The 20,681-nt window shown below is 43.9% G+C and overlaps 6 protein-coding genes across 6 annotated transcripts; 2 read left to right on the top strand and 4 right to left on the bottom strand. All coding sequences in view use genetic code 12, as the record gives it.

Moving 5' to 3' along the window:
* Window positions 1-477: 477 nt before the first annotated feature.
* CDA2 (Chitin deacetylase 2 precursor) lies at window positions 478-1,287 on the bottom strand (the record flags this gene model as incomplete). Its single annotated transcript, XM_001383475.1, has 1 exon — window positions 478-1,287. A coding segment is annotated over one exon (810 nt), but the record flags the coding sequence as incomplete, so codon positions are not given.
* A 475-nt stretch (window positions 1,288-1,762) lies between these two features.
* PICST_67359 (predicted protein) lies at window positions 1,763-3,259 on the bottom strand (the record flags this gene model as incomplete). The annotated part of the gene is made up of 1 exon (XM_001383474.1): window positions 1,763-3,259. The coding sequence occupies one exon, from the start codon at window positions 3,257-3,259 to the stop codon at window positions 2,348-2,350; it is 912 nt and encodes a 303-aa protein (XP_001383511.2). The 3' UTR covers window positions 1,763-2,347.
* A 2,380-nt stretch (window positions 3,260-5,639) lies between these two features.
* RTT109 (Regulator of Ty1 Transposition) lies at window positions 5,640-6,938 on the bottom strand (the record flags this gene model as incomplete). The annotated part of the gene is made up of 1 exon (XM_001383473.1): window positions 5,640-6,938. One exon carries the CDS (start codon window positions 6,936-6,938, stop codon window positions 5,640-5,642), a length of 1,299 nt encoding a protein of 432 aa, XP_001383510.2.
* Window positions 6,939-12,988: 6,050 nt separating this feature from the next.
* PICST_30878 (predicted protein) lies at window positions 12,989-14,566 on the top strand (the record flags this gene model as incomplete). Its single annotated transcript, XM_001383816.1, has 1 exon — window positions 12,989-14,566. One exon carries the CDS (start codon window positions 12,989-12,991, stop codon window positions 14,564-14,566), a length of 1,578 nt encoding a protein of 525 aa, XP_001383853.2.
* Window positions 14,567-15,301: 735 nt separating this feature from the next.
* Window positions 15,302-15,652, top strand: PICST_30877 (predicted protein; the record flags this gene model as incomplete). Its single annotated transcript, XM_001383815.1, has 1 exon — window positions 15,302-15,652. The coding sequence occupies one exon, from the start codon at window positions 15,302-15,304 to the stop codon at window positions 15,650-15,652; it is 351 nt and encodes a 116-aa protein (XP_001383852.2).
* Window positions 15,653-15,686: 34 nt separating this feature from the next.
* KIN2 ([Hydroxymethylglutaryl-CoA reductase(NADPH)] kinase KIN2) lies at window positions 15,687-20,428 on the bottom strand. Its single transcript, XM_001383472.1, has 6 exons — window positions 19,772-20,428; window positions 17,932-19,639; window positions 17,654-17,814; window positions 17,429-17,567; window positions 16,745-17,352; window positions 15,687-16,630 (listed from the first exon to the last, which is right to left on the bottom strand). Exons 1-6 carry the CDS (start codon window positions 20,011-20,013, stop codon window positions 15,964-15,966), a joined length of 3,525 nt encoding a protein of 1,174 aa, XP_001383509.2. The 5' UTR covers window positions 20,014-20,428; the 3' UTR covers window positions 15,687-15,963.
* Between the last annotated feature and the right edge of the window lie 253 nt (window positions 20,429-20,681).

Raw genomic sequence — 20,681 nt, 5'->3', positions numbered from 1 at the left:
CAGTATCTGCATTAGATCTTTAACTTGTTTAGTGTTTATTCACTGGTGATATGGTGGCATGGAAAGCATGTGAAAAAGACAGATATGGGCCGTTTGCATTTGGTGGTTGTTTTTGTTCGGCATCTTGTGTGTTTTTGTGTGCATTTCAGCGAGGCAATAATGGCGAGCAAATGGCTGCGAAATGCTTAGTGTAAATTTTCTTAGTTTCACAACAGAATCACGAGAGGTGTTTGCACCAATAACACGAATATTGCATTTGGAGAATACCAGAAGTTGTTTCTAGAAAAGGGGGTGGACTTGTGAACTCGTGTATAGTTGCACAAAAACTATTTTCCATACTGAATTCCAAACTTTTAGAGAATCTTGGTAAATTTCATTAAAAATACAATAATAAACTAATTATTTCATTTATTAATGTACATATTCTCTATTCTATACATTTATTAGCATTACTTCATTTATCTATGTTTATCTCGTCTATGCAAATCTTTTGATATAATCAATGCCCCCCACACATTGAGGAACAGTCAATTGATCCCCCAATAGACGTTGGTTGATCTCAATTCCGACATTGACAGTTCTCATGATAGCGTCATGCTCTAGCATAAGTCCCTTGCCACCGTTGGTGAACTGGAACTTCTTTAGATCCGTGTAAATATCTTGTTCCTTGCGGCTTTGTGACGAATCTAGCATTTTCCAGTCGAAGGTATCAAAGTCCCATAACACACTCTGCATTCCAAACTGGCGCACTATCTGTCTGACACGATTGTCGATACCTCCGTAAGGCGGACGGAACCACTTGGGAAGATGGCCCGAGGTAGCGTTCATAGCCCAAATTGACCATTCCAACTGAGCGACTATTTGTTCGTTAGTTAGAGAAGGTAGGAACTTATGTGACCATGTGTGCGAGCCCATAATGTGTCCCTTAGCTACAGACTGGCGATAGACTTCTGGAAAGCGAATGATTTGAACGCCCAAGGTGAAAAAAGTAGAGGGTTGTCTGAGGTTGTCAATAAGTTTTAAAGTGGCAGGTGTTGGGCCGTCGTCAAAAGTCTGAGACAATTTGGGACAAGTATATGCGTCATCGGAAGCGACGCAATTGAAACAATCAAACGAACAACTGGACAAATCTCGAAGCACTGGATCCTCGCATTGACCCTGAGCATGCTGTCTAATGTGGTTGGGTACTTTGGAGAAGTCGACAAAATCCAATGGTATATATGGTGGGTCTAGACCTGGCCATTCTTTGAGACCCGTGAAGTCAGTCAACCATTGCGGAAACGGAAGTGTTACCGGCGAATTGAAAGCTCCATATCCGCTCGAGCCTCCGGTCTCGCCTATGTTGCTACTGGAAATTTCACCTGACTTAACTAGACTTTCGTGATTTAATGGTGAAGCAGAGAACTTCGAACTGAGCTTCTTTGAAATGCTGTAGCTAGACGCCAACTGGGCGGCTGAAAGTACGGCAACAACTGCCACACTTAGCTGGAATACGAGACGTTTCCACGACATTTCAGACTAAATTTCGAGGTTAATTGCACTCTGGCGAAAAGAAACAGTACGGTGGAAGAATGGCTACTCTACAAGTTCACAATTGGCGTTACTGATTCCGACATGGTAGCGCAGTGCAACACCGAGATCTCTATCAAAATAATTTTCGATTTGCGCTCTTTGTGTTTTTTTGCGAGTCGTGCCCTAACCAGAATTTGACAGCTCAAACTCCGATACAAAACGGGGAATCCTGAAGCCTAACCAGTGTGGTATTTGTAATCAGATATATTGTTCTTATTTTATTTATACTATAACCTGTAGACATGCCGAAGCCGCTGATGCCGATAACCCAAAAAGACGTGCAAAAATGTGTAGGAAGTGAAAGTGCCGTAGGTGAAAAATATGAAAAGTTTTCTGTAGGAAAATATTTTCTGCTGGGAGTGTGGGGAAGACTCTTCTCTATCTCTCCGCATGGTGGAAAGGATCTTTGGTGGTTTATAAAACCAGCAAGAGGGGTACTCTGTTACGGTGCTCAAAAGGCGACCAAGTTTTCTGGTATGTTCCGTTGCCAGGAAGGGGGTCGCTCTAAGATAAGAAAATTCTATTGTTTGTAATTGAGAGAGAAAATTTTCTGGCGAAATTTTCAGACGAAATTCTTAGACGAATTTTTCATCTCCACAGTAATCTTAACGAGATTTGTCCACTGGGCTCTGTCAGAGATGACATGGCGGTTTCTTGTACCTTGCTATCCTACTCCTGACGAGGATCTCATCCTGTGAATGTTTATCCTGACGAGATCTTGCGTTTGCTGAAGAGATAATCTCGCTCCTCAGTATGTGTATGCTGATATTTGTAGTTATGACCGGCGCATTTGCTCGATTTCTCTCTGTAAGCGACACATCTCACGCTTGAGTGCCCGGTTTTCATCTACGACCTCTTCGTAACGGGCAACATCCAGCTTGCTCTTTTTGTCTAATGAGTTTATTGTGCAACTGTTGTTGCGCTTGGTGCCAGAGACGGTCTGGACCTGTGGCGGCTGTGGATTGATAGCGCTAGAAACTGAGCTGATGGAACTGACAGAGCTTATGGAGCTTCTTGCACTTCTGGAAAGAGAAGAAGCTCTGCGGAAGTTGCTATTAGTCAGATTCTGAGATGGCGCAGAGATAGAAGAAGACGAGTTCATGGCGGAGCTTGGTGCAGACGACCCCATCTTGAGCATCTTGTTTTCATTCTTTAAGGCATCGATTTCACGCATGAGTTTTAAGACTATGGCGTCTTGTTCTCTTTCCATCAAGTCTATGATCTGTTCGTTGTTGTAGGAAGAAGTTCCCGATGGACTTGCTGGGAAGCTGTAGTCTGAAAAGGAGTGTCTATTTCCTGGTGTAGAATGCATGGCACGGGCTGGTAAAGTCGGCGATCTCTGAGCTTGACTAGACAACGCAGAGGTGGTGTAGTTTCCAGCGAAAGGAGACGAGGTGGCAATGGACGCACGTTGTCTCAATTCCCGTACGTGGTTATTAGAAGCAGCAGAGGTAGTCGAAAACGAATTACGGGGAGATATCGGTCCCGAAGCACCGCGGGGTGACCCTAGGTTGACAATGAGATTATTCGTGCTATTCGTGTTGCTATTGGCGTTGCTATTTAAGTAGTGGTTATTGTGCTGGTTTGGAACCTGTTGGTAGTTCAGGGACCCTTGAGTAGATGCAACGATTGGAGAGGTTAAGCCGGAGTCGTCACTGGGCTGGGATACTACGATGTGTTGCGGCATTCTTGCGTGTTTGGCGTTAATTAGTATATGTTTCTTAACTTAAAGGCTGGATATGGAAAAGGAAAAGAGGCACAATAGATGCAAATCAGGATCTGGGGAGATTTATATATTCCAGATTGTGCCAGAAAATAAAAGCGGCTTGAAGTTAAATCGGGGTGCTCTTAAGGTTTGGTCTGCATGCAGACTATCTCTCCGCTGATACGCGTCGTGCGCATACCGCAGCCACCACTAGTTTCATGCACAATGCTCCCCTCCCATTGCTGCGGTCTGGGTGTCGCGCATGTCGTCATGTCTCCCAGACAAGAATCAGACTATTCTTTCAGTTAGATTAGGTTTGAAACTGATGTATAATGTACGATTTATGTAGGGTGGTTGATGTATGCTGTAAAACTCATGTAAAGAGCATTATGCGAATCTTGCTGCCACGTATTCTGTAGGTTGTTGGCGTATTTTTTTGTTGGATCTTTTTTCTCATTTTGTATGGCATGCGCTATTGAATCATTTTCTCTATTCTCATCTCTTCTTCTCTTTGCTACGTCAGCCATTCCAAGAGATTACGGGCCACGCTTAGTTCGTTAGTCACCATTTGTGGAATTATTCCGAACTCAATTCACTACAAAATTAGCGATCGCCATTACGCGCTTACCAACATTCTCCTATCGTCAACTCCAACAATTGCAACCGAAACTGCATCGCAAATTGCACTTATTTTTCACGGATGCTAATTTGAGTTCTCTCTTCCGAATGAAATCTCCGAACTCTATCTCGATCTCTGGAGTAATGCCAGCAGCACTGACAAGTGGAACGATGCTACCCCTATACCCCTTTCCACTGATCTTGGTGGGAGTTTCAATGTTTCTGGTGAATAGGCTGTGCGGATAGACAGTCGACTCATAATGGCAGTCCCTTGCATCCTCCCACCGACGCGTACTTGGATGCTTCCAAATATGAGCCTATCGTAACTATAGATTCGGACTGTCGTGTAAAGTCGTCAGTTTGAGCAAATCTTGTAGTTTCTTTACTGGTTCTGTCTTGGAAGCTGATGTCACCCAGTTCACGTTCTGGATTCGTGATTCAGACTATTTGCGGCAGGCGCTTCGGGTTCCTTGTTCTGGCGAAACTCCGAAATACAGCCGAATGAGTAAGATCTAACTTTAATAATACGACATTCTTGTAATCGAACCATCGCTCTCGTGTTCCAGGACTTCCATAGCCTTCTATTGTCGCCCCTATACACAAACAGCCGCACAAACCTTCAACTTTTCATTGCTGGGCACCGGAAAATCTGGAACAACCCAACAGCGCAAAGAACTCTGTATTTTTATTAATAATCATACTGTTCTGCGTAAATCAGCTACAGCAACCCAATGTTGGTTAGTTCATTAAGTCTGCTCGTTTTTTTCATTATTTACATGAGACAATAAATCTCAAGCACAAAATGCAACCATAGCCCAAAAAGGAGTCCCTTATCAAGAGGTCACGCCCCACGGTCTGCGACATTTTTGAGTCATTTTATAACCCTTCTAAAATCAAACAATTGAAGCCTCGCCCCTCCTGGCCTGGATTTGGCCTTGGCCTACCTGTCTCTTATTTCCACTCAAATTCAATTGTAAGCAATTTGTTCAGCCTCAAAACTCCGAAGAGTTACGTAAAAGACAAGAAAACGGTTCAAAATTTTTGACAAAATTTATGACGTACTTCTAAAAAAATATTTAGTGCTCATCGCATTTTTCCCAACATACGGCCCATGAAATATTCTATCGTTTTGTCATTATCTGGTTCTGTATTGACAGCCGTAAGACTAAGATCAAACTAGAGCCCCGGTGGACTCTAGTTTGAATTAACTCGTAAATCAGACTTTCTAGTCTGTCATAAATAGCTACAGATGTCTAGATATTCTTATTCTTTTCTCCACATTCTGCACAAACAAACAGTTTGAAAATTCTGGAAGACCTCAGTGACTCTCCACTTCCATGTCCCTCTGTCAAGTCTGTTTCCCCTCATCTCTATTGCGACAGACGTAGCCAGTTGTAGAGTGAGTAGATTCCTCAATGGCTGCAACGTAATTCAGATAAGTTCACGTGACAATATTTCCAAATTCTACTTGCTCAATATGCAACTTCTATTGTTAGCTTTCTTTATAATTTTCTCTGCCAAATTTGCAGATGAAAAAGTTTATGGAATGATTTCTGTTCTTCTCGTACTTACTTCCAGTATAAGACTCTTACTTTTATTGGAAGTGACAATTTTCACATGGAAGTATCTGCAACTCTTAGACAATCTATGCGACGATTCGCACTAAGAATTATAGATACTTCACTTGCATTAATTTTTCCGAACCGAAAATGTAGTATAAAACGATTGATAATACTTCTATTGGTTACTTTTTCCGAACAAGGCTATTTAAATTATTTACTTTCGTGCGTTTCTTAACTGTTAAAGTGTTAATGGTTGTAGCAGCTTCTGGTGGTCGTTTTGCTCTTACAGCTGTAGTAGAACTCTTACCGACGATCTTATGGTAATCTACACCTTTCATGTTTTGCCTGCGTATCAACTCTGGAAGCTTCGTCCTTACAAGAGATTGAACGTCTGATGCTATACTGTAGTCCTCGCCTTTGATGAGATTGATAACCTGCTTGTATTGCAGAATAGACACAAATGTATCAGAATTTTCTGGGGTAGCAGCTTCTTTCTGAACCAATTTCACGTTGTCCAACTCGCAACCAATAAGTCCAACCAATTCTCCTAGAAGGAACTCTTGTCTATAGCCAAGCTCCTCGTAGAACTGTTCTACATTGACATCTCTGTATCTATTTTCAACAATCAAATGTTCCAAGAATCTACCCTTTGGGTCGTCTGGGAAAAGTGGAATTGTATATACAGCTTTGGCGTCTGCTGGACTGAAAATGTGGCCCAAATACCATGGGTTCTTTGTGGACTCGATGAATTTCGCATTGAAATGAACAGGATGACCTGGTATGGCTACTTTGCATTCCCACTTGTTTGAAACAATCAGGTCAATAGTCTTGATCCACCATTTGAGTAATTGAACTCCGCTTAGGCAATGTTTATGTGCATTTTTGTGTGAATTTGGATACAAATACTGATTTGCAGCTCGAGTGAATAAAACTAACTTCACTGTTTCAACCTCTGGCAATTGAAGAAGAGGTGTGCTTCTGGCGTGCTTAGTTGGATCCTTGTTGTAGTACGAAATAGAGTTGTAATAGTTAGGATCGTTCAATTTCTCTACAATTGAAGAGAGGGTATTGGGTTTTCGCTCTTCGTCTTCTTCATTTTCACCTTTGCTGCTCTGTTTAATCTTGTAGTCGTACAAGTTGAAATCAATCAACCACGTCAAAAATTGCTTTATTACGTCGCCCACCCTAAAGTCCAATTGTGTCGAGCCAACCGTGTCACACTTCGAGATGAAGATGAAACGTTCGACTTTCTCCTTGAAAACTTGTACATATACAAAGACCTCAATTCCTAGCACCACTAAATCGGCATTGCTTAGCAACTGGAGAAAATGTCTGATCTTAAATGTCTGTGGTTTGTGGGGATCCCGAGAAGAAAAATGCACTGGCGATCTGACGGACACAGGCTTCGACTGGATATGAAACAATTGCACATTGACCAGCACCGGGATCACATCTGCTATGCGCAGCAATAGGCTGTCCATGGTACGAAGTGCTCAAGAGTCAGAAACTCAACAGACTAGCGGAGTACAAAATGTAAATCCATACTCAAATATCGTGTTTGGTCACGTGTCCTGTCAATATTCTGTAATAGGCACCTTGTGCATTTTGACTGTTCCATACAGAAGGGACAATTGGACCAAATAGCTTCAGCCACCACCAAGAAAGAAGTTCAGGGAGCAACCTGAGTTTAGCCAAAAGTATTTCTCAATTGGGTGATAGTGCCTGGTCAAGGTGTCATTCGTGGGAGAAATCTATAGAAAAGAAAGGGGTGGAACGATCTACAGTTACATTTTTAGTTACAGTTAGTTCGAGAAAAGAAAGTCCAAAGACGAAATTTGGGTTGCAACTCCTTTCTAAGAAATGCCAGACTTCCACATTCGAGCCCTATAATAAAATGTTGACTGAAATGGCAAAAATCCGGCGCCAGTTCTCCCCGAAAATTATCTAGGTAATACATGGACAGCTTACAATAATAAATTGAAACAAAACGACAGAGTTACAAGGTCACAAACTTGTCCAAAAAAATAGGCAATTTTCGAGAAATATAGTCCGTAAATAGATATAAACTAGAGCACTAAAAGGAGATAAAGAGAGTTCAGGGTAGGGGAGAGTTCAGTCCCTGCTGAGGAGTGTTTCAAGTGGAGCAATTCGAGAAGAGGGGGCATTCACAGAAATGGTTCTTCGCTTGGATAATCGGATTGTAACACTCAGGCGACTTTGGAGCTCAGAACAATGGGTCTTGAGACGATAGGCAAGTAATTTAAGGTGGCATTATGACGTCTTCAGTTTGCGAACCAAACCTTTTACCCGAAGCACCTCCGGCAGATTTGGAGCTTTTACCCCAACTTCTTCCGAGTCCGAGCTTGATAACTGGCCGATTGTTCTCTCCGCAATCAGACTTAGGCTCTGTCAGGTTAAAAATAGGCATCTTCAAGAGAGGTATAGAAGGTTGATGGCGACGCGGGCGACGGGAGATGGAACGACTCTGGACTGGAGATGCGCCAAGAACTGTAAATCGGACATCAAGACACTTTACAGGTTACACAGGGAATAGCGCAGCCGCAGCTCGCAAGCGAGCAAGTGGGCGAGAGATGGATTGTTAGACCCCGCATCAGGCCCAAAAGGGCGACTGGCATTGTGAAACTTGGACTTAAGAGGCAATACTTGCTGTATGGAATCCGTCGTGCATCCGTCAAACAGTATGTAATAACAGGAGTTTTGAGGTACTGTAGTGGGGTTGAGATATGCAGCTTTCCAGGAGAAGAAGACCTACATCTGAGCAAATAGGAGATAGCAGAGCTGGTTGCATTGTTCCAACCAAATGCGGAGACGAGATGGTACGAGAAGTTTCCGCGACCCTCTTGGGCCAAGTATGTGGGGACTGGTTTAGAGAACTCGGGAGATCTAGGTTGCTGTTAGTGGGTGTTCTAGGCTTGTTGGTACCAGGTTTGGGTAAGTCTGCGGTAGACGAAGTTAACCAGTAAAGATTCATTAGCGCGAATATGCGATAATGCGATATCTGCAATTGCAATCCCATATTATTTAATTGCGTTGCCAAGTTGTCAATGTGTAATTAGCGTACAGCGAAGTGTAAAAATTACCGGAATATCTATTCTGCCTACTAAGAGTACGAGAGCGAGAATGAGGTGCCTTCATTCCACCCTTTGACAGGGCAAAGGATATGTGCCAGGCTTATCTGTAGCAATTTAACTTCAAGCTTTTGACAAGAGGGCACATCAAACTTGGCCCATAATTCATCTTAGTGGAAGGTGGGGAAAGATCGGCCGCAACCAGCAACTACGTGAAACGAAAATGCAATTGTGGGTATTCGAGCTAGCAGATCCGACTGCTGAGGGGCCCTCCGAAACTTTCCAGTCAGACTTTAATGGCATCGCAGTCCACATCGAACATGCATGCAGGTATCGTTTGCGGCCACCAAACGGCAGATCCATGGGTATATCATTGCACAGCAAGATTGTAAACGATTGCTCATATAGCTCTTGATTTAGTGTCAGGTTTGACCGTTTAGGAGACGGTGACTTCACAGTAGAATGTGTTCAAAGACAAAGAAGAAGAGGAGTAGAGAGGAAGGCAGGAGAGGCAGCCGACAGGACAATCCCGCACCGTGCATCAACGGTGTAGAGTTAACTGACGACACGTGCATTAACGCCGGCGTAGTTGACGCACAAACAGGATAATATCCTCAAGTGTTAGTAGGCTACTCCGGTCAAGCACGTCACGGACGGAGCTACATACCGGAGCTAGTGTTGAACTAAACCGCGCTAGTACAGCCAAACTTCCTTTTGTCCTCGTCATACTTAAGGGGCTGCCGAAAGTAGCACCGGAGTGGGTAAAATTACCGCAAAAAAGATAGCTACTATTTGAGAGATTTCTTGTGCAGCAGTGAGCACACTATGCGCTCAACAATCAGTCGGGATTGGCAACAATTTGATTGGCATTTCTGAAATCCCCACTATAACTTTCTTTGCGCTCTCCTCCTTTGTTCCATGGATGCAACTCTCCTGCAATCCAAATTTCTATCAGCGGTATTTTCTAACCCTGGGCGCACCCGCAGGAAAATATCTTTATGGACTAGAAATGAAAACCGAAAATAATAATTTATAAAACGAGGCAAAAATAAAAATGTTCAGCTATAAGCAATTTTAACAACTCCTAGATTTTCATCTCCAACTAGTTAGCCAAACAGGATTTGGGTATTTCCGTACGAGGCAAATTCTGGGGTTCGGTGTGGATGGAATTCCAAAGGATTTCAAATAAATAGCTTGCCAATTATCTTAAATTTTCATATGTTTCCAGAGAGGTTTTTTCACGATGTCATACACTGAGTATCCTCCTGAACATAGTATATCTGGTGGTAACATAGATAGTCATCCTGACGGTAGTATAGAACACTCACATAACTCTGATAACACCTTCAGCACAGAAAACTTAGGCGAAGCTCAAAACGAAAACCAAAGTCAAAGCCAAAATCAGAATCAGAATTTCGATCACCCTATCGACACCCTTACTCTACAATCTGAAACCAACTTCATTGATTTACTCTCTACAGACATGGACTTCGAACAAGCCTACTTGATGTTCTCGTCGTTGCAGGACAACAATAACGGCAGCAGTGCCAACGCTCTCAACTCGTTTGACCAATTGCAGATGTTGAACCAACAGTACTCAACTTCGCTTGATGCTCAGAGCCATCACCAGCTTGCTGGTGACCATGCCCAGACTAGTCTTCACAGTCCCAGTCGTCGGATCCAAAACAACATTCCGCAATATAACTTTTCCCAAGCCTACCACCCTTCGGTGGCCTCTGGTTCTGGCTCTAGTTCCGCGTCCAGTTCTGGCCTTGGAATCACTGCCGGTAACACCAACTCTGCTGTAGGCTCTACAGCTCTCCCCTATCACGGAGCCAATGCAGAAGGCTTCGATGCTAACAAGAACTACTCATTTTCCAATGCTAAGCAGTCTTTGCAGAGAAATGAAGACGAAGAAGAACTCGACACCTTCTTCTCTAGCACTGAGTCTGATGCGTTGGAAAAGTTCTTGGACAACTTAGCCAACCCTAATGGAAGCACCAATCCATTGCAATTCTACTATAATAACTTGCAACATCCCCAAAGCCAGCAGAAGAACTTCAAGGCCAACGGCAACCAGGACTACATGTATGACTTGTACACGATGAAGCCCGAATACAAGAGTCAAACTCAACCCCAGACTCGCATGCAAGACCACGAGCATTTGAAAAAGGAGTTGACCGAAGCATTCAGCCATCCTTCTTTGAAACTCAACACAGCATCGCCTAGTCAGTTGCCTACACCATCAGACTCGCGTCAATCGTCGTCTACGTCTTTTGATGACATCAACGGAAAGAACAACAAAAACAACGCCAACAGCAACATAATAACGCCTCCAGGTTACGACTCTAATGAAAGAAAGCACGGCTACTCTGAAGAAGACGAAGAAGACGAAGACGATGATACGCAACATAAAAAGAGAAGAAGATCCTCCCAAAAGCCATTGTTGTCGTTGGAACAAAAGCGTTTGAATCACTCCCACTCTGAACAAAAGAGAAGACAGTTGTGTAAGTTGGCCTACCAGCGTTGCTTGCGCCAGATCATCGATATCGAGGCATTCAATAGGTTACCAGCCATCAGTGAAGAACAGAGAAAGAGTAAGCGTGCTCGTGTCAACAAGGAAGGCTTACCCAACTTGTCGAAGCATAACGCCTTGATCAGGATCAGCAACGAGATTATGTTGATCCAGTCGTTGAACGAGGGAATCAGAAGTCTTATCGATCAAAAATAGATTTCTTACACTTTTTTCAGTTATAGAGTTCACGGTTTGCTCAGCATGGTATTTATTTGGGATATAAAATGAAGAAATCGACATACATATTCACTTCCCTGGTTTTAGTTCTTTCTAGTTGTGTTTTACTATATTTTTAATGAATGATGAAGCTGGTTGCAGCACGGTTACAAACAATACAATTGTAGTGTTTCTTTACTCTCAAATCTACGAGCTACTTTACTGTTTCTACCTCTAGTACTGCTCCTTCTACTACGGATAAGGATAATGTACTACGACACCATTACGACAAGTTTCTTTACTAATCGGCAGGGTCTAGAGCCAGGCACCATGTGGAACTGGAACTGATGAAATTTTGCGCTCCTGTTTCTGCAACCAGTAGCCATGATTTGCTTTAACAAGCACAGAGGACTCTCACGAAGAGGCGTGTTCGGTCCAGAAAGGAGAAACACTCATAGTCAGGTTAAGCATCCGAAGTACAGAATTTTTGCCGAATATTTCTACAGTAAGTAAAGCAATGCTACCCATTAAATCACCTCGTGAAATTACAGAAGTTCGCTTAAATGCGAACTGGAATTGGTTAGCATTCGGAAGAGTGATCTGCCGTTCGTGAAACAAACATATTCCGAACAAGCGAGAACACTCAGGGGCGACGACCTCCATCTGGCTCTCTGAGGTAATACTTGCCGCCAAAGCAGGACACTATTTGTGTCAATTGACGGTATTAACAATGCGCCCAATTTCACATCTCTCTGATCGACAGAGCTATATGTGAGAGTGACGTAATTGCAAAACTTGTAAAACTGTATTGGGCTCTCATTGAATGCAGTCGTTTCATATCCGTTGGGTCGTATGGCCAGACCCAGAAATTTGTGTATCGGGTATTGTGCAAATGATTTGTGTGTGTAGATGTAGCCAATATTGCAAAAGGCTTTAAGCTATAATCAGATAGCCGGTGTATGTGTGAACTAACAATGGAAAGCTTGATTTCCATTTATACGAGAAATAGACTACGTCTTGACGATAGGAAATGTGTTAAAAGTTCACAATTTGCGATGCACATTGCGTTTCATGTCAATAACCTAGTCTGTGATCTGTAATCTCGGCTACTTCTTGATCTAGGAATCTAGACATGAGTCGGAAGGATTTGGATTGCCAAAAAAGCTGGAATTGCCCAACGAAGACTGCGAAATAACTGAGGTAGTGTAGGGCAAATATCCACGCTGGTCTTCAGTCATTTTGACCGAGAAACGCCAATTCTGACTATTGGTTTATGAAAGCAGTTATTTATTCTAGTTAGTTAGTGAAGATTGGCAGAGTTGGTTATTCTGGGAAGACTCTTATACATAAAATAATGTGCAGGAACACGAGTTCCATAATTAACAGGTGGTAAAGACTACGATAATTGTCGAAATAGCCAGAATTTTGCAATTCAAATTTTGGACCTGACTACTTCTTTCTGCTGTTTATCTCGAACTACTAGCTGTCTTTGTTGTACATTTCTATTATTGCACAGTCACCTCTCACCTCTCTCTCTCATCTCTTTCTGCTCTTAACTATGGCTCTTCTTCACTTTTCATTTTTCAGTTTATATGCACACCGTCGCGTTTTGAAAACTTCGACCATCTGTTCTGATTTTGCAACTGTACTTCAGCTATTCAGTTGTGTTCTTTCCTTATCACTCGTTTCTCTCTTTTTAATTACTTCCTAAATGGTTTCTAAAAGCAAGTCATCTACTCCAACGGTGGCTGATTCGTCACATCCCGCCAATTCGCTTTCGTTCGGAAACGATGACCAGATTTCCGCCCTCTCCAAACTTCACCCTACTCTTCTTGCCAATCAACAGGACGAGTACAACACAGACACACTAAATGATCTCAGAGCTTCGTACAAATACCTCTACGTCGTCAACTGGCTCTATCATTTTCGAGGATATATCAAATTGCAGCTGGACCTCTTTGATGTTGACTTATTTGAGTTGGAATTGTTGAACTACTTCCCTCTGACCCCTAACCACTTACTCAACTTCGATCCCGAAGCTTCGTCCAACGCTGCAAGTTCTTCGATGCTCTTTATCAATCGCTTGAAGTTGGCCCTTATCTCAACTCTTCAGAACTCCAAACTCTCGTCGTTGAACAACTTCGAAAAGATCTTCCGTCTTTGGTTTGGCACAGACACACCCCTTGGTGGAACAGAAGATCTTGACGATGAACAAAATGAAAATACAGAAAACGGACCCACAAAACCTACAGCCGAGGATGACATAGAGTTTGATACTTTGTCCATTTCCGACAAGTTTGAGGTATTGTATATTTTGATATCATATATCTCGTCGTACTCCAAGTTTCGGGACTGGGTGGATAAGTGGGGACTTTCGGCCGAAAACTTGCGAGTTAACTCACTTATAGCCGACCCTCATAATACCGACTCGTACTATCTTCTTTTCGACAGCAACAGGCTCTATAAACGTGTAGTGCTGTACCCGCAACTTGTAATTCCTAAGAAGCGGAAGTCAGCTCCAGAGTATCCTGAGGGCCACTTTAAGCCAACACAATTTGATATTTCGAAAAACATCAAGTTCGAGTTATTGTACAAGAACATTTACGAGTTCGACGAGTTTCTCAAGCGTCTGAAGAAGAGTGTCAAGCTCAAGGCGTTGGTTAACAGATTGCATCAGAACGATGTTGTAGATGCTATTTTTGCCAGCGAAATCAAAAAGAGAAAGTTCCTAGTCAACAAGCGTAAGGAAGTACAATTAGCTACACTTTTGGCAACAAGGAAAAGATCTTCTAGATTGGAAGCAAAGGAAAAACAAAGGCAAGAAGAGTTGGAAAAGCAACGTGAACAAGAAGAATACGAATTGAAGTTGGCGGCGGAAAAGAGATTGGAAAGAAGAAGAATTTTTAAAGAGCAACAACAGCGACTCATAAATGAAGGGCAGCGGACTGATTTCGGTTTTGGGTTGACTAGAGAAGATAGAATCAAACTCAGAAGACTTGATAAAACACCTACTTTCACACCAACACCAAACCCTGCAGAAGCTAGCGAAACTGCGGACTCAGTTGAATATGAGACTGTTAAGTCAGAAGTAGAACAAGAGTTTTCGGAAACTGCCAATGAAACAGCTGCATTAGCTGCCACAGAAGCGACAAAGGCAACTACGGAAGATTCTATTGAGGCGACTTCAGAAGTTGCTGTGGCGCAAGCGGGGCCAGTAAAGGAAGAAGTACGGGAAGTTACAGGCGTGACACCTGAAGATAAAAACGAAGCAAATGCCTTAGAAACTTAAGAAGAAACAGATGCAAATACTGTTAAATATGCTGTTGCACATAGAACACCAATCTAAACAAGACATTGAGACGATTACACAATTGGCAGAGAGATAAGTAGCGACACACAGATATACGACCAGTATCAATAGACAAATAGACATTCGAGGCTTTTGTGCGTATCAGTAAATGATTTAATTTATGCTCGACCTAGAATTCGTGCAATGGGTGCAAAATGTGATCACAATATTCGGCTTGCAGCCTCCTTTTCTAAATTTATCCCTTAACACCTCTATCAGAAGGGTATTTTCAATTGTCTCTGATACTGACAGTGTTCAACAAATGATATGGCATCATGGATCTAACAAAGTGAAGGTGTAGTAATTATATTTTTGAAAAATCAATTCTCTTTAACCAAATTCACAGCAATAAACTCATTATTTAAATTATTTAACAAGCTGACACTATTTGATACGCACAATGCTTACTCCCTTGCTCCACGCTTAATCCCATTACTGTAATATCACTGCTCTAGGTCCACCAATAGAAAGGAAGGGTTAGTCATACAGGGATTCTGTTTTTGTGGGGTACAACAAGAATCTCTTAAATGCCGGAGTTGAAGCCTAGCCCTATTAGTCACTAGGCTTCTTGAAGACCTTGGAGCTTCAAGTTGTATAAATCAAGTCGTTTTTCTGACTCCTCCTTTTTCCCACCTCAATTGCATTCTTGAAGTTTGTATCTTTCTATATATCAACATGTCTTTTATAGCTGAGACGCCGGAGCCTCCTTACTACGTAGTCACTTTCACAGAGATCTTCAAGCCAGGCTTGGATCCTACAAAGTACCGGGCATTAGGCACAGAAATAGCAAAACTTGCCCAAAAACTGCCTGGCTATTTGGGTATGGAAAGCGTTTCTAACGACAAAGGAGAGGGAATCACGTTGAGCTACTGGACAGACCGTATTAGTATAGTCAACTGGAAGAAGAACTCGGAACACCTTCTTGCTCAGAAAGCCGGCCGCAACGAGTTCTATTCGAACTATACCACTAGAGTAGCCAAGGTTGAAAAACTGTACACATTAGAGTCTTCCACTTTCAAGGATTAACTACAATTAGAGACAACTACTTAGACTTAGAATTAGTATAACATCGAATATATATATTATGGTGCTTTGAACAAAGAATTTAATTCTTACCTAATCTACAGAAGGAAACCGTTTCCTTTTCCAATAAATAAGTATTTATATATGATTCTCCTTCTCTCTCAGAACTGTTAGTCTAGTAGTTTAACACAGATCCTATATCGTTACTATGATATTACAGATCAGCTTAAGTCTTATAAGATGACGTAGATTGGAGCTAAGTCACATATCTCAGATCTATGGGTCGCCTGGATATTATAAGTCAACTATCTAGTCTACAAGTTCAACTCCGTCAAGATCTGCCCAGCCAACGTCTTATAGTTCCACGTGTTACCCAAGAGCTTCTTGAACTGAACACCGTACAAGCCTACTAACGGAACCTTAACGATGTGGATCTCAAACTTCAATGGTGACTTCTTGCCTCTAGAGGCCGAAGAAATACTGGCACTATGTTGGTGTCTGGCTCTGTGCTCGATTCTCGACGAAACCAACATGTCGCTGCCTCCGCCAATCATCATTCCATTTAAGGAGTCGACAGAAACATCGTCACCAGTTTCATCATAGTCACGTTCTTTAGACCCAGTATCATAATCGTAATCCTCATCGTCGGGATACAAGCCCTTGCCCACTCTAGCTGTTGCTGGCGTGTTGGGGGGCATGTTGACTTGTGAGCCATTTCTCTTGCGGTACGTTCCCAAGATGGAGTTGCCGATTGAGAACTTCCGTCTATGGCCACCACTGCCGGTGGACGTAGACGATCTACGGTCGCGAGAGCTATTCGAGCTAGGCGACAACGTTTGGGTCTGAATGTGTAACAGAGGCTGTCTACTAGGAGTTCTGACTTGTTCTGGTTCTGGCGTCCTCATTGTGGCGGTGTCTTGTTCTCCGTCAATAGAAGAAGATGTTGACTTGAATGCGTCACCATACAATTTACGTTCTTCACTATTGAAATCATCTTCATCGTGCTGGGTGTCTTCTTCGTCGTTCTGAGAGTCGGCTATCGTGCTGGTATTAGCTGAGTAGTCGTTCTTATCACCCACTGGCTGTTGAACCGACGGCGTGTGAACACAGACAAAACCTCCTTTAACCTCTTGGAATTTCACCCCCAACTTACACAACACGTTGATGATGTTGTACCTGATTACTGGCAAAGGTTTGGTGGAAGTTGTCTGGACACTGAAGAAACCCTTCAAGAACAATGTCTTACAGTGTTCGATAGAGGGCATGCTGTTTGGCGGAGCGTTGTTGAACTGCTCGATGATTTCAGCCTCTGTCAAACGTGGAATGTCCTGGTAGTCGAAATCGTCCAACTTTACGTCGTCAAAGAAGCCGTCATTGTTGGACGAGTTAGCTGTCTGGATGAGCTCATCGCTGTTCTGAGCCGCCATATTGTTTGGCAACGGTGGATGGTTTCCAGTTTGGCGGTAGTTGTATGAGTCCTTTCTGGTATGGCCCCCAACAGACTTAGCTCTTGCGGTGGGATGCAACTTACGTCCAGAAGTCGAGATAGCACCAGCCTTTTGGACGCCAGAGCCAGCCTGGCTTGGGACAATGGTATTTGTGTTGGCATTGATATTAGGCAAAGGAGGCAAGTACTCCACGGGGATAAAGCCGTGGAATTTGTTCTGGTTGTTCGAAGTGGACGAGGAGCGAGCGTGGTTCTTCTTGGAGCCCGATTCGGGTACCTTCGAAGAGGGAAGCTTTGGTGAGTTTGAATGCTGCGACTGTTGAGCGTTTGACGTGTTCGCCAGAGGGTTCAAATTGAGTCTGGAGTTGGTTTGCTTCTCCTTGGCTGTCACCTTCATACTGACACCACGGCGAACCATTGGGTCTCTTTTGGAGGTGTACGATTCCAGAGGGGATAACTTCTCCTGTGAGTCTACAAGAGCTACTGTTGCAACTGGAGGAGGTGGAATCGAAGAGAAGTCTATCTGTGGAGGAGAGCTGTCTCGAGCTGGAGACGACTGGCTCGATTTGGTAGTCTTTTTCGTAGACAACTTACGTAAAATCGAGTTGATTCCTCCGGCATTCTTGCCGGCATTTGGGTCCAACGTCTCACGGTTACTGAGAGATTCACGAGGACTGAGATGCTGCTGTTCTGGAACATGTCGAGAAGGTTCAGGAAGCTGCGACAGTTCGTCCTTCGAAGGCGACAGAGAGCTTCTACGAGGAGTAGTAGTGGTGTGCGCCCGTTCTGGGAACAAAATGTCCTGGACTTCAGCTGGAGAAACCGAAACGGCTACACGCAGCTGCTGAGGTGCTGGGGAGGACTGGAACTGCTGGTTTGGAGTGTTCACGCTAGCGGTAGGGAGATGTGAAAAATCTTGTTCTGCAGGCATTCTAGGTGTAGCGATTTCCTGTGGAGCTCCAGAAGAAGCAGCTACAATGGCTGCAGCAGCAGCAATATCGGCTTGTCGCTGCTGTTCACGTTTCTCTTGCAACTGTTTCTCTTGCAACTGTTTCTCCTGAAGCTGTTTCTCTTGTAATTGCTGCTGTTGTACTAGCAATTGTGTTTTTACAGCTTCCTCTTTGGCTCTCTTTCTCTTTCTCATTTCATCGACCAAGAAGTAGATCGAGATCAACGGATGGAAACCACCTGTAGGATCTGGCAAGATGTGTGTGTTGGAAGCAGAAGCGTACTCACGGCCCATGTCTGTGATTTTGTACCAGTTTTCAAAACTCATCTGGTACTCTACACTAGTGAGCACATTCGTCAACTCCTCCTGGATGTGCAGTGCCAGGCCCAAGTCAAAGGCAGCGATTGTCTTGATGATTTCCGGGTCCAACGGCAACGTCAACGGCACTCGTTTGGGAAGATAGTTCGATACCTTGTACTCGTAACCCTTGTTCATCCAAGGGTGTTGGCACACTTCGTAGAGAGTTGCTCTCTTCGAAGGATCTACAACCAACATCCTCGACAACAACGAGATGCACTCACGGGACAAGAAGTTGGGGTAATCCACATTACCCCGTTTGATCTTCTCATGCAACACCGAAACCGACTGGTCGTCAAATGGGACTTTTCCACACACTAGAACATACAAAACGACACCAAATGACCATACGTCGACCTCTGGGCCTGTGTATGGTTTTGCACTCAACAACTCCGGAGCTGCAAAGTATAGCGAGCCGCAGTAGGTTTGGAGCAACGTCTTAGGCGAGTACAAGTTGGATAAGCCAAAGTCAATAATTTTGATATCGCCCTTCTCGTTAATCATAATGTTTTCGATCTTCAAGTCACGGTGCACTACGTTATTCTTGTGGCAATAGTCCAAGGCTGAAGCTATCCCTCGGGCAAATTTACGAGCATGCTTCTCTTTCAAAGACCCATGTGCAACGATGTAGTCCAACATCTGGCCGCCTTCCACGTACTCAAACAACATATAGTAATGGTTCGTCATGGGTACCATTTCGTACAATCTACAAATGAATGGGTGGAATAAGAGCCTGCCCAAGGCGCCTTCACGGATGGTCCGCTTGTCGCGCGCAATCTCCTTATCGAACTCTTTGTGTCTTTGAGCAGCTTCCTGGGTCGTCTGTGGCGGAGGATCATTGGCATGGGCTCGTTGGTACAACTTCGCAGCTCTTGGGATAATTTTCACAGCACATATTTCCTTGCTGGTGTTGTGTTGTGCCAACTTGACTTTTCCCATCGATCCGGCACCGATGGTCTTCACGAAGTCCCAGTCGCCAATTGATTTTCTGTGGAACTGCTGTTGTGACTGCAGTTGTGACTGAGACTGTGACTGAGACTGAGGCTGCTGTTGATGGTGTTGAGATGAATGCGACTGTTGTGCTGTATGGTGGTTTCCGTGGTGTTCGTGACGAGAATGGCCTTGATTTTGTTGCCCTTGTTGATTTTGGTTCTGATTGCTTTGTTGTTGAGTCTGGCCCTTCGGAGACTCTCTGGTTGAGGGAGATGCGATAGAGGCTGGGGGCAAAAGCTCGGGCCTATGTGTGGGCAGCAGTGCTCCGGTGGCATTGATTGGAGCCGGAGTCAATGGTGGTTGTATTCTCCCTGCGCTGGAGCCCGATGAAGTCCTTTTGGCTGGTTGTTGGAAGCTGGGGTTTCTGGAATGAGACTGGTGGTCATTTGTAGCCGAAGCAGCGATGTAGTGTGGTGATTCCACGTTACTGGTATTGTCAGCTACATTGTTGTTGGATCTTCGGAGGTTTCCTGAAACCGAACGAAGCATTCGAGGTGTGGCAGGCTGAGCGGGATGAGCTTGTTGCTGCTGGGAAGAGGAGTCACTAGTGGCGCCAGTCAGCACCGATGGAACGGCCGTGGAACGAGCTGGATGGTAGTCGTAGGCCAGCGGGTCCATTGTGGCGGATTAGATTGTGATTGGAAGTAATTTGGGCAAATTTTGTTGAGAAAACGGCGCAGTTCACACGGTTGGAAATTATGTGATGTTCAGATTTTGAGATTTACAATTGAAAGTATCGACTGAAAAAATTAATGCCGTTTGACGATGAGCCGATTGAAGACGATTGCGATGGTTGATTGATGCAAACTGTACGGATATGCGATGGTAATGATGGAGGTGGTCGTGAGATGATGTAACGGGGATGCTGTTGAGATGGTATGGACAGAATGAACTGGGTATGTAGTCTGTGTCTTCAAGTTCTGGTAAGCGAGAATGTTCTGGGAACTGAGAGAGCCTGACTGGATCGATACAACTGTTCTTGGGCAATAGCAATAGGATCGATATGGGTAGACAGTATCCTCAGGACCAGACGGCGCAATGGACAGTTCTTCGATGTGGCGTCACGATGGGGTCCGTCTTCCAAAAGAGAGTCTGGTGAAACTATCATCTGTTGATAGTGGACCGGGAAGTGGGGGTGTGTGGAGCCCAAAGTCGTGTGTTAGTGCAGCAGTGCTGGCTACAGAAGCTGGAAATAGGGAGAAGTAGTGAGAAATTGTGAGAGAGCGCAGCGAGAGTAGCGGGAAATAGCGCAGAGTAGGGAATTTGCTGGTGCGTATCGCCAGTGC

This window comes from Scheffersomyces stipitis, chromosome 3 (assembly GCF_000209165.1).
Source record: "Scheffersomyces stipitis CBS 6054 chromosome 3, complete sequence".
In the NCBI taxonomy this organism is placed as follows: domain Eukaryota; kingdom Fungi; phylum Ascomycota; class Pichiomycetes; order Serinales; family Debaryomycetaceae; genus Scheffersomyces; species Scheffersomyces stipitis.
The sequence above is the reverse complement of the archived record's forward strand: the minus strand, read 5'-3'. Positions and strand labels throughout refer to the sequence as shown.